Genomic DNA, 18,322 nt, shown 5'->3' on the forward strand with positions numbered 1-18,322 from the left:
CCAGCACCTAGAAAATCAAGTACCCTCTGTTAGGACAATGTAATGTTGAATATGATATGATATTGAATATGTAGTTGAAGAAACTCAGCCATAAAAAGGAAAAATAACCTTTTGGCATGTGGTTTCAAGCCTAGCTTTGAATAGGACCTGCCATAGTCATCAGGAGCATTCCAGCATAATGTGGGTAACTATTTACACACAAAAAATTTAAGGTTCTAGACATGATATTGGATTAAAATACAAATATATAGAATTATAGAATATCTATACCACTTCTCGTGTAATGCTCCTACTAACAAAATAGAGTAACTAAGTATTTCAGTGCACTAAAGGTATAAAATTAAAGAATAGTGCAGAACTCCTGATCTTGAGCCAAGTCTTGCAAAGATGTAATAATAATTATGTAGTGAAGTATTTGATGATTTTGCATTTTTGTTCTAAAAAGGTTGAAAAATTGTTCAAATATATAAACGTCCATAGTAAAATAATTAGAAAACCAAAGATTTCTTATATTTTTCATCACTTTTTAGGGACAGGTAATTTACTTTGTGAAAGTAGGGAGGAATTTTTCGATGTACAAGTGATTACTAGCATACAACAGATTTACTGCAAAAAGTGGCTGGAATTTGCATTTTCAACAATACAGGATAAAATTATTTGGTAATAGTTTCATACATCGGAGACATATTTCTTCATTTTACACAAGGAACTACTTACGGAAATGAGTTTCTCCAAGGTTTACAACGTTCGTCGAGGTATTTTCTTTAATCGTGGAATATATTTGACCGGAAAATGATGTATTTTTCAAGAGAAATATCTCACAAACGCAAAATTGCCATTGCTTTCATTTGCTTGCCTTACAACAACCGGATGCTGCGTACGTTTGATGACGTAAGCCCCTGTCAGTGTTTCAACCCCCCCTTTTTTTACTATGCTTGCCTAACATAACCAAACCTAACCTAACCTTATCGGAAATGATTTGTGGGGCTATCGGTCAGCTACCGTGCATAATGGTTTGTGGGGCTATACGTCAGCTACCCGTGCATAATGTATAATTTCCACTGGTGACGAACACACAGTAGGTAATTTTTGATGCAGAAGGTTGAAACACTCCATAGCCACAACATGAGTTAAGAGGTGCCCACCATATTGCGTGTTCCGGAAGCGAAGAAAGGAATAAAAAAAGCACTCAATGTAAAAAATTGAGATTGTTTTCATGTAAAAAGCATAATGGCACCTTCAACTATGTTCCGCAATACACAATTGGTAAGTACGAACCATGCAAAACACAAAAAATCCGATTTTAATGTGTGCCCAATCTATGAAACTGTTACCAATTATTTTGCAATTCTAAATTCATTTGCAAGAACCAGTGCAGCTTAAGGAATTGGGGGGGGGGGGGGGCATCCTAACCTGAGTGAAGAAAATGTAAACATTTTCAACTGGCATCCATTAAATTGCTCTCTACAATTAACTTGCTGTTACTTGTTAAGGCATCAATGAGGATTTTTTTCTAAAAAATTATTTGTCACTTTAAGGAAAAAGTTACTATCTTTAGATGATAAATGCATTTTAGCAATTATGATAGTAATAAATTTGGAATAAAATTTGTTTACATTATTAGTATGCAATATTAATATTATTCTTGCTTAATAATTATAACTGTGGATCCAATTTTCACAATAAACCATGGCTGGAATTTCTTCACATCACTTCCCTCCTTTCCTCATCCCCTCTAATCTTAGAACACATTAAAAAAAAGGAATGATAATGCAATCGCACATGTGTGGTTTATTTTTCTAATCTCAGAATATACCAAATGAAGCAATGATGTTGCATTCGCACATGTGGAGTTTATCTTTCAGCACCATACTCATTATTCGTGGCCAGTGGCATGCCCAGGATTTTCGAAAGGAGGGGGTTAGGTATACATTTTTTTAGTAGTCAGCCCTCATTTTGCTATTTTTTCCTGCATTTGATGTTCTTTTCTTTAGGAATACTGGGCCAAAGGGGGTTATAATAATAATAATAATAATTTTCCACTCATATATTTACTGGAGTCACATAGTGGTTTGGATACCACTAAAAACCAGTTCCGATTAGCCCATCTGTGCACAAAGTGGGCTTAAAACAAAACTCAAACAAGGAAAATTTTGTATATTTACAATTTATTCTTACCGTGACAAGTACCTTCAAATAAACAGGACTGACAAACAATAAAAAAAATCCAAGTTACGTTATTACGAAGCTAAAATACATTTGGAGATTATGCTAAATACATGAAGTCACATGTTAAAAAAAGCTTTTATATGAAAAAATTAACGGGAAATCCGTAAAACCATGCTGCTTTGTGACACAGAATCAGAAAATTCGATCGCATCAAGCTGCATGAAAGACGTTATTCATGATGCGTAGTTTTCCTTCAAATGAAAATGATTGACAATGCATAATAAAAAGAGAAATGCATTTTGTTATTACAAATCGCGATATATTTGAAGAACATGTTAAATGAACAAAATGTTCTCCCAGGTGACAAAATTGTGGAAAAATCAGAAGAACCATGCTTTTTGTGACGCTGCAAATTCAGAAAACCTGATCGTAGGAAGCCGCGGGAATGACGTCATGCTATGATATGTATTTTTGGCGAACAAAACAAGCCTTTTTTTTTTTAAAAAAAAAAAATAGCACATCCTTACATTGGTAACAAAGTTTAAACTTAGTGCGCAGATGACTTCTTGTATTTTTGCTGCTGATCGTAACACTTTCTACTCCATCGTAATATACAAAACGCATATCGTATGATCTTTTTACGGCTAAATACATCGATCTTCCACCTTACTACATTTTATTTTTCTTCATGCTAACTATTAATTTTAAATTCGCATTCGTTTCTTCATGAAAAAAAAACACTCCAAATAAAATTTTTCTCGATTCCATCAAATACGAAATATGGATTCTCCTAAATATATTTTACTTCACGAGACACAATATCCAATAAGAATCAGGAATGATTACGATTAAGTAAATAAATGGACACGAAAGCTTGTACTCACCAGTGATGTATCTATTCATCCATGTGCGTAATCCAGGTTCATCGAGCTTTTCCAATGGAATATTTGCGTGAACGAAGGCATTCACTGTCGACATAATGAAGTCTTCTTTGTCCTTCTTAATTTGTTTCGCATTATGTGCCAATTCTCCAAGAGATACTTGTCGCTTTGTTGGTGAAACGCTCTTGTTCGCAGTCTTCTTGTTTTTCACATGTGAGGCACTTTCACGAATATGTTTTATGCACGAATCTTTACGTTTCCAGTCAATTCGAACATTACAAAATTTGCACACCATTATCCGTTTTACTTTATCAAAAATATAAAAGCCTTCATGAGCAAATTCACGCTCCCGATCAAACACAGTCACGGCTTTCGGCATGGTAATTTCTTACGCTACCAAATCTCGCAGAACAATAACAACAGATTCACGCTACTCGCAAGATTATGAATGAAATGAACGAGAGGGGGTGAGGAGAATGGTTCGAGGTTTCTTCGGGTGGCGTCGTGTATGAGGGCCAATCATAATGGACCACATTATCCAGTGCACTCAAGATTTGGACCAATGAGAGTTGGCGTCTTAAACTCTTCTTAGAGAACGAAAAAAAGACAAAATGGCGGAAACAAAAATAATAGTTTTAACACGAAAAACATGCGATTATTTTATTAAAAAACAATATTTCGTTAATAAACTATTAATTTGGTGTTAATTTCGTGTAAAACGTTTCATTTCGTGTTTTGCCGTTCATTTCGCGTTATTTCGTGAATAAATACGGCTGAAAAAACATACACACGTGTTTAGAAAAATAATGAAAATAACTTCTAGGCACCCAATAAAATATTTCGTGTTTTCGTCATTAACGAAATATGCATGCCCCTATGTATTGGTAATATAGACTAAACTTCATTTTAACATTGAGATAATGACTATATTCAATTTCAATGTGTTTTTCACTTCACAATCATATTCGAGGGCCCACTATGACAAACAAATTATGGTTATACATGTACTACTGGGTTTAGAGTGTATACTGCTCGTTTTGCCTGTTCAAGTGTTTCTCACTTGAATGAAGAAGCTCTCAATTCCATACACTATCTAGCATGATCTGCCTATTTGGCTAATGCTCTCCCTGCAGCACTCTGATGTAAACATTTTAAATTATTACAGTATATTTGGAGCACGCAGGAGCTATACCATGTAGAATTTTCAGCAAAAAATGCAGACTTGACTAGTACTCGAACACTGGTCTTTCACATACTGTGCTATTTCTCTACCAATTGAGCTACTGAGCCAGCCCTGGTTTTGCCTGTTTTTTCTCTGTTGTAAAAAGGTACCACAATAGGATCTATTGTCTTTGAAACACTGATAACTAGGGTGCAGATTTATAGGCACCAAAAATGATTGAAATATGTACTTAAAAAGACACTATACAATAAGAAAAGGCACCCTAAATTTTAAAAAAAATACATTAAGATAGGCATTGAACATGAATTTATTTCAATTTTTTTCTTGGAATTCACAGTTATACTGTATTTGCAGTACAATACATTAAGATAGGCATTGAACATGAATTTATTTCAATTTTTTTCTTGGAATTCACAGTTATACTGTATTTGCAGTACAGTTTTATATAAAAGTACGTTAACAATTCACAAACTATTACCGTATATAATGCATGTGCATGTATAATACGCACCCTCGTTTTTGATGGGGAAACGCAACAAAAAAATATGTCTTGTATATAATGCGCAGTTCAATTCAGGTCCCAGAAATGGCTTTCTTGGTGTCGAATTAACATTTACGTATTTCATTTAAAATTAATCAGTAGATCATAAAAACGAGCTTTTCCTTGCTTTCGTAGCTGCTGCATTCACCACGCAACTTTGAACTTACAGATGTTAGGCTTTTCATAGGAGAGGAGGGAGCAAAGTTTCAACTGCCCATTCAAGGTCGCAGTGCGTGATGCTTACAATAGATGGACGACATCAATGCAGCATGAACTCGCACCAAGTGGGAGGGTGAAACGTGCGTCGCTGCCGATTGTTTGTGAATGGGTTCTTGAGGCATGTAACTCCATCACCCTGGAAATGGTGATCAAAAGTTTTAAGGTAACGGGAATATCGAACAAGATGGATGGAAGTGAGAACATTTCAGACAGCTTGTATTAGTAACTGGGAGTGAATGACGAAATTAAGTGTAAATGTTATTTATTTATTTACGCGAGTCAAGCTGCAATAGTGCAGTAAATGTACAGTAGTTATATATATTTGGTAAGTGTTGACGTAATTATTTTACCTTCATATATGTTACAGTCAACTCTCGATACAACAACCTTTCACAGTTCCTGGGAAAAAGGTAGTTATTTCGAAGGGGTCGTTTTTGAAATTTGCACCAATAATGTTATCAGCAAGCAACAACTTCGCAAACGCTAGACAAAACACTGGCGCCAGTTGCAGCGTAAAAACAAGGTGACTGGCTGGAAGTTCGAGCAACAGGTGGTCGAAGGGGAAATACTCCGTACTTCAAAGATAAAGCAACTGTCGAAGGTGGAACTTTTATCAGCTATGTGAAGAAGAAAGAAATGACCCTTTCTTTACGTTTTACCTTGCAACAGACAATAATATGGGCAATATTTCAATAGCATTAAAAAAATTAAAAAAATACGACCTGAATTCTGCAATTATTACATTGCCGTGCAGACCAGTGGCGGAGAATGGGCTGGGAAGGGGGGTACTTTTTTTTTTTTACTTTATGGTTTTTTTTTCGTTTCCAAGAATAAATCCAGAACTGGTTGCCCATTTCAAAAGTCAAAGGAAATTAAGAGCGGTCATCGGCACAGTTATGAAAATGTATGAAGTGGTAAACTGGTGTTATGATGCACATAAGATCGAAGTGAACTTTTGCAGAAACCTGGATGAAAATGCATTAAGAGGGTTGACGATCTTTAGTAGGCCTATGTGGCTTTGATTATCTCTAACAGTTTCGCTTCTTTATGCAGTGTTACAGGGAACAAAGAACATGTTTTGAATGAAAATGGTTACCGGAAGTTGTCCGCTACAAAGTCGATTTAAAATAACATCCAAGCATATTTGATCTCTTCTCGCATATCCAAACTAAAAGACCAAAGGAAATCACAATGGCAAAACAAGCCTGACATGTTGGGTAGCGGCCGTCGACTGCAGGGTAACATTGGTGCGCTTGGGAGAGGGGAGGGCAGAGGTCAAGTGCTATTGGATATCACTGAAGCGTGGTCTGGTGTTTATTTTTAGAGCAGACCCACTTGCGAGCAGTAGAGTGCTTGTGAAGGGAATGAGTGCGAATAAAATAAGTGCAAAAAACGTATTTTTCACCTGATCTCTGTTCACGACAGTTTTTAAGGCGAAAACAATTTTTGTGGAAGTTATTTCTCCCACGAAAAATACCGCTTGATATGCCTCCCGTGTGATGGGAGGCACGTTTTTAATGCCGCCAAAACAGTGCTGCTTTTCTCAATGTTGCAAAACTTTCCAATACTAAGTGAAAACTCATGGAAAACGGCAATTTCTCTTTTAAAAGTTATTTTTTTAAAATTATTATTGCTAAAGAAAGACAATCTGTAGATATATACATGTTATACGCAGTGACATAGTGAGAAAAATATGTAATTTCATTTTGGCTGTCCGAATTATTCCATGCATAATACGCACCACAGTTTTGGGGGGCAAAAATTTTGGAAAAAAGTGCACATTATACACTCGTAAATACGGTAATACTATTTTGATTGAAATTCACATTTGCGGGTAATCATCAGTAACTCTCACAAAAAGAACTTGGGCTAACATCTGTTGCGTGCACAATTGTTAACAAGTAATGAAGAAACAATTTGCACCATTAAAATAAAATATATATTTTGAAAGATATTCCAATTTAAATTTCTCTGAAGAAATAAAATTGTCTTACTATTGTACTAATTGCACACAGATTTTTCACAAACAATTGGCAATAGTTTGAATCAAATCCTCATTTGCAGGATAGCTAGGACAACACTTTAGTGAATTAACCACTAAACTACATTTTTCAAATAATTTAGCATTATTGTATTCAGAACTGAGGTAATGTAAGATTATGGCTGGACACAGTGCACATTGTTCACTATTTATCGTTGTTTCGAATAACGCAAGGTGTAGAAAACTTTAAGTCCACTTTATGCACAGAAAGGGTAATTGGGTCTCAACCTACAGTTTAATGTGGTATCCGAACCACATGTGCCTCCACCGGGTATCGAATGAATCGGAAATTCCATCAGCAGCTGAGAGTTTCGAACAAGGCCATTATATAAAACTATACATGTACATTGTAGTATTTTCCATGTGGGATAGGAATATATACATATTTGTAAAGCAATTTAATATTTAAACGTATCTACTTCATACAAGCTTCACATAAAATTACTGTTCTGTCAGTGGGACCAACCTCCGTGGCTGAGTGTTTAGTACAGCACGGCTGCGATGCCAGGAGGCTGCTACTACCTGGCGGGTGCTAAAACTGGGAGGGGGAGGACAATTTGCTTTTCTTGGTAGGCAAAGCTTAGCATTATGAGGCCATAGTGCGCGGGCAAAAGTGGCAAAAAGTGGAGGGCAACTGCCTTCTAACATCGCCACTGATGCCTGGGATCCCAGGTTCAAATTCCAGCCTAGGCATGGGTATTCTTTGTGAGTGTACCTTTATCATTTTCATCATCACTCATCCTCATCATTGCAATTAGCAAAACGTAGAGAAAAGTGACGCTAAATAACAAAAATCAAATTTCTCATCAGTGGTAAAATAAGCTTCTCCAGCAATCCATTTTTTAATTGATAACACTCCTGGCCACTTTGTGCTTTGGCATTTTGAAACATTATCTCCACAGATAACTACTTACTTCCTTTCACACACACACAATAAAGCATATCAGTGCTGATCGACTCCTTCAAGCTTTCAGGTGGGAAAAAAGGGGATGGGTTGGAGTCGTTTTGTCCAAGTATGAGTCACCAACCAGTTGTCCTGTTTGCTTACGCTGATTCAATGACATTTGGTATTTCCAAAGGTCTGACATCCCTTGAGACCATCAAATCTTGCGAATACCAGATTTCAGTCACTTCAACATAAACAAAGGTGTACCTTCTCTATGCAGAGAAAGTCAAAGCCACGTTAAAAAACTGCAGTAAGCCAAAATTGCAGAATAGGCAATTTTAGTCATGATTATGCAAAATAGGCACTAAAAAATGAAAACACCATGAAACAAACTTTAAACATTAAAGCCTACATTTTACTACAAAGGAATAAAAAAGGTAAAAATCTGCACCCTACTGATAACATAGATGGTGCGTAGTTTCCCCCAGTGTAGAACTGTGTATTACATTATGATTATTGTGTGTGTTCCATTTGTGAAGTAATTTTATTATCCTGCTATTTGTGTAGCAGAACTCCTCTAGCTGATTGGTTAATGTTCTAGCCTTTGGTGGAAGTGTAGTGGGTTCAACCTACATTCAGAGTTCCAAAGTATCAGTGTTGACCTAGCATTGTGGTGATAACTTGTGAGATACTTGCAAAACATAAGTAGTGGACTGTGAAACAGAAAGCCAGAAAACTGTCAAAGACCATGCATTGCACAACGAAAAGCCACTTGGCAGGCCTTGGCTCTCTAAAGACTATTTCTGTGGTATATTTCATTATATGTTCTCTATCATCTTTTAAGAGTTGTTGCTATCTTACGTTTCTTTCTCTTGCCTCCTTGCTAATCCTCTGTCAGTATTAAAAATCAAATAAATGTTGCCATCCATATTAGACCATTGTTAACAGTGTGACCTTGTAATCATGGGGTCGGTCCTCTGCGTGGCTTCCAGTGAAGATAATTGATTTGGATTCCACATCAAAATAAAGATTCATTCTTGATTAGCGTATATATCCATAATCATTATTAGGGCTCTGGTAATTATGCATTTGCATATTGCATATGCAAATGCATATTTAAGGATTTTAAACTGAAAATGCATATTTCATATGCAGGTGCATATTTGTATGAAAATAAGTTGTTGTGCATATTTTTATATCCACAACAGACACCGAGCATATACTGTATTTATTTTTCTTCTCCTCGCTTCTCTTCTCTCTGTCTTTCTTCTTTCAACAACTTCAAACAAGCATCAAAATTATAGAAGACATTAAAGAGGTCCTCGCCCAGGTTGAAGATCCTGTGTATGTACAGAAATTGGATGCAGTATTGAAAAAGAACAGTGGTTTCGCAACAATGGTGAAAGTTTGCAAAATTCTGCATACAAATGGACAACGTGTGGATGATCTGGAACTTGATGTGTCCGACTTTGTTGCCCTAAAATACAGTTCACTTGTATCTTGTGAAGTGAAACGTATGTTTTCTGAATATAAGACTATTCTAGCTGAAAACAGAAGGAGTTCCAAATTCAAAAATTTGAGACATCAAGTTGTTATCAAATGCAATCATAATCTTGATCTGTAATGTATTGTGTTTCATTTAACGCAGAACCATATTAATTGAAAAAAAAATTGTGTAGCGGATGAGCATTCAGAATAATGCATATTCATTGCCTGGCATGTAGTCTTTCATAGTTTGTAATATACAGCATTTATAAATTAAACAGGTTTTTAATGTGCATATGTTACACTTTTTAGTGCATATTTGCATGTGTATTTTGCATTTTTTTAGTGCATAACTATCCGAGCCCTAATCATTATATTATCCTTTCATGACCATTGTTACTAACCTTTAGTGGATGAGCGGGAAAGGTCTTCTCACTGGCTGTAAACCTATTGATGATTGATGGGAAACAGTTTTCCCAGCACCACGTGGCAGCAATTAACGTGCCATTTCTTGAAATCTAAACATGATATTTCAATTCTGTCTGTCTTGTTCATTAATATACACATGAAGGTATGACATACTAGAATTACAAACCAGTATATCCATTGTTACTATTATTGACATGGAGAATTTGGAAAAGTCCTTTGTTTCCCTCTGAGTATTATGGGATAGATCTTATAAAATGGGCTATAACTTCAAAACCACCACTTTTTTCCGATATCCAGGGCGACACTTTAAATACCCCCACAGAAAGAAGTCGCACATACTCAGGTCGGGAGATCGGGGAGGCCAAGGCACATCTCCAAACCTGGAAATCAAATGACCAGGAAACAATCGCCATAGGATGTTCATGGAATATCTGGCGGTGTGGGCTGTAGCTCCATTTTGTTGGAACCACACATCTTGTTCCAAGTTCAACATCTGTAGTTCTGGCAGAAAAAAGGTTTGGATCATGTGCGTGTAACGATTGGAATTCACTGTTATCGCTACACCATCCTTTTCAAAAAAAAATAGGGACCGATAACGTTACTCTTGGATATCACTCACAACACTGTCACACGGGGTGAATGCAGAGGTCGTTCATGAAGTTGTCTTGGATTTTCCGGTGCCCAGTACCTGAAGTTTTGCTGGTTGACGAACCCGTTGAGGTGAAAATGCCCCTCATCACTCATCAAGATAAGCACAGCAGGTTGATGATGGAGAAGAACTTGCATCCATACTGCATAATCTGTTGCGCATAATTGCTGCACACAGACAATCTTGTACGGATGGAATTTCAGATCGGTTTTCAAAATTATCCTAAAAAATTCCCACCCCAAACATAATGTTAATGAGTGGCACTGAACCGAACATCGAGGACTGCGGACAAATGCTGCTCTCTCACTCTATCCACATTCTCTCGTGTTCGAAACTGCTTAACCCATTTTAAGATTGTTTTGTGTGTTGGAATTGCTCCATGCCGCCTTAGGTGGAAGTGCTGGCGGAATAACCTATGAACTTGCAGCTCAGTCGCCGTTTCTCACATAAACATCATACGTGAGCACGCGATGTTCCACTGACCACGACTCCATGTTAACTGCAATAAATAAATAAATGTAAAATAAATGGCAATAGATCACACACATTATACAATACAAATAATACAGTTTGGTGTACAATTAACTGTGTAATGTTCATTCAAAAATGAGTACACTTCCCTGTATCACCCTGTATTTCAACTACATTTTTTCATTTACTTTGGTCTATTATTGTGGCCACAGGGGCGTGCCAAATAACATTGTTTTTGTAAAATTTCAATTTTCTTCTTCCTCCTTTAACTTGCATAATTAGCAGGTACAATGTATAAATTTCACCTCCGCTAAAAACCCTGTCATTCCGAAAAAAAGAAAGATTTCATACCTCTCTATGACCATTAATTCTCGAGCAACAAATTTTTGTGCCAAGTTTGAAAAGCACATGCTTGAAAAGTTCCGATCTGTTAGGCAATCCAGACGCAAAAGGTTCCGACCCCTAAGGGTTAACCAACATTAATAACTTCTTATTTCTGTTTTGATCTTGCATCATGCTTTTTCTAAATCGTTATAAGTAAAAAAAAAAAAAAAAAAAAAAAAAAATTGGATTATTGCCTCCTTGGTAACTACGTACACACAAGGTTCTGGGTTTGAGTCTTTGGCCTGGACATGGGGAGTTTCTTTGTGAGCATTCCTTCATCACTTTCTGCCACTTTTGGCTAATTGCGATGATGGGGATCAATGGTAATATGTGAGAGAGAGGTTGACATTTGGGTGCTTGTGTCACCCCCACAGAGTGTCAGCACCAAATAACAGAAATACAATATTGATTGCATTAATTGAATTAAATTAATTATTACAGATTCTTAACACGTTTATTCTGTAAATTATATTTTAGGGATGGGACAGATTTATTGGTACTCTTATCAGTATCAGCCGATAAAAGAGCCATGGTGGTCTAGTAATAAGTAGGGCATCTGACTGCCACATGGGTGACATGGGTTCGATTCCCGGGGTGGGTGATCCAAGGTCGGAAATTGGCCTCAAATCAATGGGTACCTGGGGGTAACCATGGGTGGTAAAGGCAGCCAGAGCATGGTGCTGTTCGTATCACCTCCAAAATAGTCTAGATCGAGAATGTGTGGGGCCCTACCCCCACATCCTCTAAATATGTGTTCATGCCATGGTGCTATATGCATGGGAAACTTTATCTGTTTTACCTATCAGTATTGGCCAATACAGGCATGTCAATGTATCAGTTTCAGTAAAATTACTGATAAATTTTACTGATCCAATGTATCTATAAGTGTATAACTTAGTGCAATATTGTTTCATTTTGTTATAATTTTTATGGATATAAATGTATAGTCTTCATTCTGTGCTCTTTTTAAGTTAGTGTTTAATTATGCAGCTTCTTTTGCATTGTCAAAGCTTGGTTCATCTGGTAACATCCATTTATTGATGGGTCAATAAACCATTTGGAATTTTATATTGGATTGGTAGAATATCGGTTACCGATATCAGTAAATTTTTTATTTGTACTTTATTGGCATTTCCCAAAGTTTCATGTCAGTCCATCCCTATTATATTTCATGTTAATATTACCACTGTTGATAAAAGCACACCAACTGAAACAGTCATAAGTTAAAAATTTAGTAGACCTCCCCAATAGCATAGTGGTAATGTTGTCGGCTTGTAATGAAAGTGTCCCAGGTTCGATACCTGGTGGAGACACATCACACAGTGGTTCGGTTCCCACATTAAACTGTAGGTCCAGTCCTGATTAGCCTAACTGTGCATAAAGTTGACTCAAAACAAGTTCATTTTCAAAACTTTTAGTACTCCTTGAGTGTTGGCCATGTTCTTTGGATTCCTAGAGTGAAAATACATTTTGTGTTTTGTAATTTATGACAGGCTGGTGTTATAAGTGTTCAGGCGAAACCTCCAGTTCCTCCTCAACCTGGAGCACAAAGTGGCATGAAAATGGATTTCAATGTCAAGAAAGATGAAACGGTTGAGAACAAGAAACCTGAGGAGATCATACATAAGCAAGCCAGTGTGACCAGAAACGACAGCACGGGTATCTATGAGGAAATTGATGAAGAAATTGAAAGCACTCCCGTACCCAGTGGTCCTCCTCCACCTCCACCACGCATGGATTCAACCGATAACGACGAAGCTTCGAGTGCTGGGTCTCCTCAAAAAACAGTTGCCTCGGGGCCCCCGCCACCGGTGCCCCAGCGACAGGTACCATCTCCCAGCCATCAACCGAACGCCAGCCAGCGAGCTCCCCCCACTCTTCCACCGCGAGAGAATGCTCGCTCTGTTCCGGTGGTTCCGGATCGTAATCCGACGCAACCGTCGGCTGCTCCACCTGTACCTGCTCGACAGGGAGCACCTCCACCCATTCCTGCTAGGGCAGGTGCAACTGTAACCACTCAGCCAACTCAGCCACCTCCGTTACTGCCTCGAAGGTCTGCTAGTTGAAGTCTGAAAATCTGTGTCTTAAAGTCCGTATTTATTTTTCTGTGATGGTATTGGCATGTGTGCATATAGTGTATGTGTATATAAGTATAAATGTGTGAAATATATTTCATAAGGTTATGAGTGAGTGAAGGTGATCAATTATACCAAAGCATTGTGAATAGTAGCATAAATATAACCAAATATATATATATCTTAAATTCACAGAGTTTTTATTTTTTCTGTGATAATTTTTAGATACCAAATAGTAGGCATGTTATTGCTTATGGAAGACAAATTGTATATAGTATGTACTAAGTGTGTATAGGGGTCATGTAAGTGACTAATGTTGTTATGTGTTTACCTGTGCTTTGTTTGAATGCATAAAAGTTGCATTGTTGTATTCAGTTATATCAATCACCAGTAAGCAAATTATTGCTTTGATCAACATGTACCCAGTTAAAAAAATGTCAGTACTATTATCACTACTATTATTATTGGACATGTTTGTTGTTATTGATATGTTGTAGTTGATTATTTAGTTTGAGATGTTTGAATATGTATTTTCATAATGCCATTTTGCACATATAAAATTGTTTATCGCTTCATATTATGGTGCAGATAGTGCTAATTTTCACGTAAAAATTCTAGCCGTGAAAGAATCCTGAGTGGGCAGGTTTTAAAGATATTGAAGTAGGGATGGGACAGATTAATCGATGCAGTATCAGAATTGGTTTACATGTAACTTAGAAGGTCACTTTGTTGTTCTTCCCATCGCTGCAACAGATAGTGGTTTCGTTATCCCACAAACAGGATCACAGGGAAGATATTGAATATCCAAGGAAGTTATACAATTGCATTCAAGCGCATCAGTTATGGCTATAACACAGAATTAAACCTTTTAAGTTTTTTGGCAAATAAATGACCACTCTCTTACTTTTCCAATACAGTACTTCCAATAGTCTTTCCTCTGGTCTTGTCTTCCATGTTTAGATTAGATATGTTCAGTATTGTGCAGTGTCAGTTGGCCTTTGATTTTACCCCCTCGTCTTTGTTATTGTTTTTATAATTACTAGGTGTATGGAAAGAATAGTGTCATTGGGTTAGTCTTAGTTACATTTTAACACCTTTATCAATTGCTAAAATGAAAATTATTCACTTGATATTTTTTGCCATTTTTTTTCTGTTCTACTTTTTAAAATTCTGATATACTTCAGTAATTTGACATTGTTGTTAATAGTCACAGTGATGTGCCTGAAATTTCATATTTAATTTTTCTAACCATTTTATGTCTGTATTCATATACTGAAATTACAGAAACTACATATTCAGCAATTAATTAGTAAATATTTATCAGTTTGTTGTTGCTTAATAATATATGTTGCAGATGGCGTTACATAAAGTACATAATTTTATTTATAAGAAAACATTCCATGTCAGAATAGTGTAAGGATCAATCGGTAGTTTAGTTAAATTATTTATTCAAGAAAAATTATCATTCCAAACCTGCTCATTCTGTTATATAATTTTATATGTATTGATACATCCTGTGGACCAAGATTATTATTTTGCATGGAATAAGTGTTTAATACATAGCTCACTGAATATGGTCTTGAGCCTTTACTTTACTACTTGATGTTGTACTGTATGAATACTACTGTATAAATTACTAGTGTTCCAGTGTAAAACTGTTGTCTGTCAGTAACTCAATTACCGGTATTATATTTTTCAGAAAAGTAAGTTTGAAGGTTCACAAAATGATAAGTAATTTTGTATTTTGTCTCTGGAAAATGTGTGTTCTAAATGCCTGATTTTTCAGCATCAAGAATTAGTTTTTTACATAGGTAGTCAGATTATAAAGTGTTCTACATCTGGTGTGGTAAGTAGGCAGGTTTTTACTTGCTAACACTTTACCTCTTTATGTTTAAACATGATCCATGGCAATACACTAACTGTAAGGATGTAATTTGAAATTTAAATGTTTGATATGGTTCTTGTAAAACAAACCGTAGTGTGGGAGTAAAAGTGAAGAATAGAATACTGAGTGAATGGTGTTGAAAATGGTCCGGCTACATTTATTACTTGGCAAATTGCATAGAGAAGTGATCGGAGCATGAAAATATAAGTTGAATTAGGTATCATTTTTGTTTCCTTGTAGATCATAGTGGTCGAATGGAGTGTTTCAAGTTGCAAGGTTAATCCTCATTCCAGTCACAATTTGTGATATGATAGATCCATCTCATTAGCCAGTTAAATTCTTTCATTTCTGAAAATGTCATCTTTCTATTAGAGAGTAATGTGTGGGTGTTCAAATAAAGATGACCATGTGGAACAATTATAAATACACAGGAGGCGTATAAGCAAAGAAGGTGCTGGTACTTTGCTCCATTGTTGTAAGGCAAGAAATATGCATAAATAATATAATTTGTGCCCTTGGTGCTGTGAATAAGTCCTCTCACTGAAATAGAACGTGAACATACATAGGCACTGACTTTTGGGGGACAAGGCACTTTCTGCCCCCCCCCCCCCCCCCAGCATGTTAAGCAGGCATGTTTCGGCCTCGGGCCATTCTTACAAGGACACATTTTATGTATATTTACATATGTAAAGCAGTGTTTATGCCGATCTTGCCCCCCCCCCCCAAATTTACTTTGCCTCCCAAAAATGTATCTTAAATTGGTGCCTCTGATCCTGAATGAACATTGGAAGGGAAAGATCTTGAGACAGTATTGTGTGATTGAAGTTATCTTGCCAGACTGTTCATTCTGTGTGTAATATTTGAGTAAGTATGTTTCAAGTTCCATGTTTTTAACTATAGCCTCAAGTTGATCTCATTATTTGGGCTGTTGTGCAGTGCAACAGACAGCTGTGTGAATCCATTTCATATCCAATCCTCTCAAAGATGTTTTGTGGACTAGCGCTGAATGCTACATACGAAGCATCAATGTTAGAAGTAAGTGTGATGTAATTCTGATTTTATGTTTTTGTGCATTACATGCTATTTTCCTAGTACCAAAAGCAGCAACATATATAATTTTTCCATGTTTGACATTTACTGCATTATAAATTCTTTAGCCGCAGTTCCTTGAAAATTGTATAACTGGGGTTCTCCTACACTAGAAACGCCACGGATTATTTGCTACTTAAATATACTGATTATATTGCCAATAAGCAGTCTGTAAAATACCTACAGATAGACTAAATTCAGCATTTTTGCAATTGTTCTTGTGATTTTTAAAATGCAAAAGTCATGTACAAATCTGACAATATATGCATTAATTTGTGCACTCAAGCAAACATCTATTAAAAAATTGTGTATTGTTGTTTATCAGTTGAAAATATTGTTTCAGAGCTAGTTAAAAGTGTATTTGTTGTGTAACCAATGTATAAACAGATTTGAGTGTAATTCTGCAAATCATATGTATGTATTTTTTTATTCTTCAAGGTGATGCAACAGAAGAATTTTTTCTTGGTGTATTTTAAAATGAAATCAAATGCACTGTTTACGTTTCTAAGATATAAACATCGTAGTTATATATTTGATCGCATTCATTGATAAAGGAAGTAAAAATATAGAGAGATGTGTGGGAGAGGGGGCGGACTCATTACTTGGTAGTCTGTGTCATATCAGCTGATGTAGGCAAATCATATTGGTTTCTTCATAAAATTGCCTATACCTTTACCCATCCATTATTTTTATTAATAAACTTTAATTGAATATACAATTCTGTCATTTGTTATTGTTTTTATGCATATAGATTGGGGTGGGACAGACTAATCAGTACTCATATCAACACTTCAAGAGTTATTAGTCTAGAAATACATATATATCATTCACATTCAAGTCATTTTATGTTGGATCGTTTCATTATCGATAGTGATAAGTTTTATGGTGTTGTTTGATCAATATCTAGAAATTCAATTTGTTCCATCCATTTGTTTAATTACAAATTGTAGATATTTTATCTTCATAATATTCTTGAATTGTTCTGTACATAATCTGAGGCAAATATCCATTTAAAGTACTTCTCTGGTCATATCTTTGTGTTTCTTCAAATGCATTAGTTGCTAACCTTTGGTGATTATTTCTCCAAAAGGATTGATAAGGATAGTCCAAATTTCAACCTAAGTCTCGGCCTCCAACATGGAGATTCAACACAGGTTGTCTACTTAATGGAACGTTATGTCCTTTGCCTGATTACAGGCTCATTATCACTGACACTATCATTCACTAAGCCATGATTATTGGCACCTCTCGTATGTACTTTCTACAACTCTAAACAATAGGGGTAGGACAGATTAATCTGTACTCTATTGGTATTGGTAAAATTACCGATTATTTTACGGATCCGATATATCTACAAATATCTTATAATTTAGTGCAAAATTCTGACATTTTGTTATAATTGTTATGAATAACCTGTGTGTCGTACTTTTTAAAAAATTAAATGTCTAAATATGCAACTACTTCTGCACTACAGTCACCTCGAAACATGCATTTATTAAGGAGGTCAATGAACCATTCAGGTTCCTCGAGAACCATTTGGAATTTTATGTCGGATCGGTAGAATATCGGTTATCGGTATCGGTAAATTTTATATTGAAACTTTATATCAAAATGTCATATTGACCCACCCCTACAAACAATGTATGTTCATCATCAATGATATTCTTATTGTCCTGTACATAATCTCAGCCAAATATCCATTGAAAGTACTTCGAAAAGTAAGAAAAGAAAAGTGCCAGTTACAGCTGTTAAAAAATATCAATCTGAATAAGAAAGGGCACGAAATATTTCTGTTTGTATTTGATCACTGGGACACTCCATAAAGATTGACGGAAACCTTAAATATATATCATAATGTGAACCCTTAGTTTGTTGAAGTTCTTTTGTAAACTGCTGTGTATTGAGTAAGATATTTTGTGCAACTTTAAGTAGTTT

The 18,322-nt window shown here is 36.0% G+C and overlaps 1 protein-coding gene across 2 annotated transcripts in view; it reads left to right on the top strand.

Annotated features, from left to right (window-relative positions):
- The window catches only part of Synj (synaptojanin), a 107,709-nt gene extending 90,124 nt beyond the window's left edge, over positions 1 to 17,585 (top strand). For both annotated transcript variants that reach the window (XM_083117936.1, XM_083117937.1), the window contains exon 21: positions 12,832 to 17,585. In XM_083117936.1, coding sequence (XP_082974062.1) covers positions 12,832 to 13,404 — 573 coding nt within the window. In that variant the 3' untranslated portion in view covers positions 13,405 to 17,585. The remainder of the gene's footprint in view (positions 1 to 12,831) is intronic.
- The last annotated feature ends 737 nt before the right edge of the window (positions 17,586 to 18,322 follow it).

Source organism: Lepisma saccharinum, chromosome 2, assembly GCF_977018435.1.
Source record: "Lepisma saccharinum chromosome 2, izLepSacc3.1, whole genome shotgun sequence".
Lineage (NCBI taxonomy): Eukaryota > Metazoa > Arthropoda > Insecta > Zygentoma > Lepismatidae > Lepisma > Lepisma saccharinum.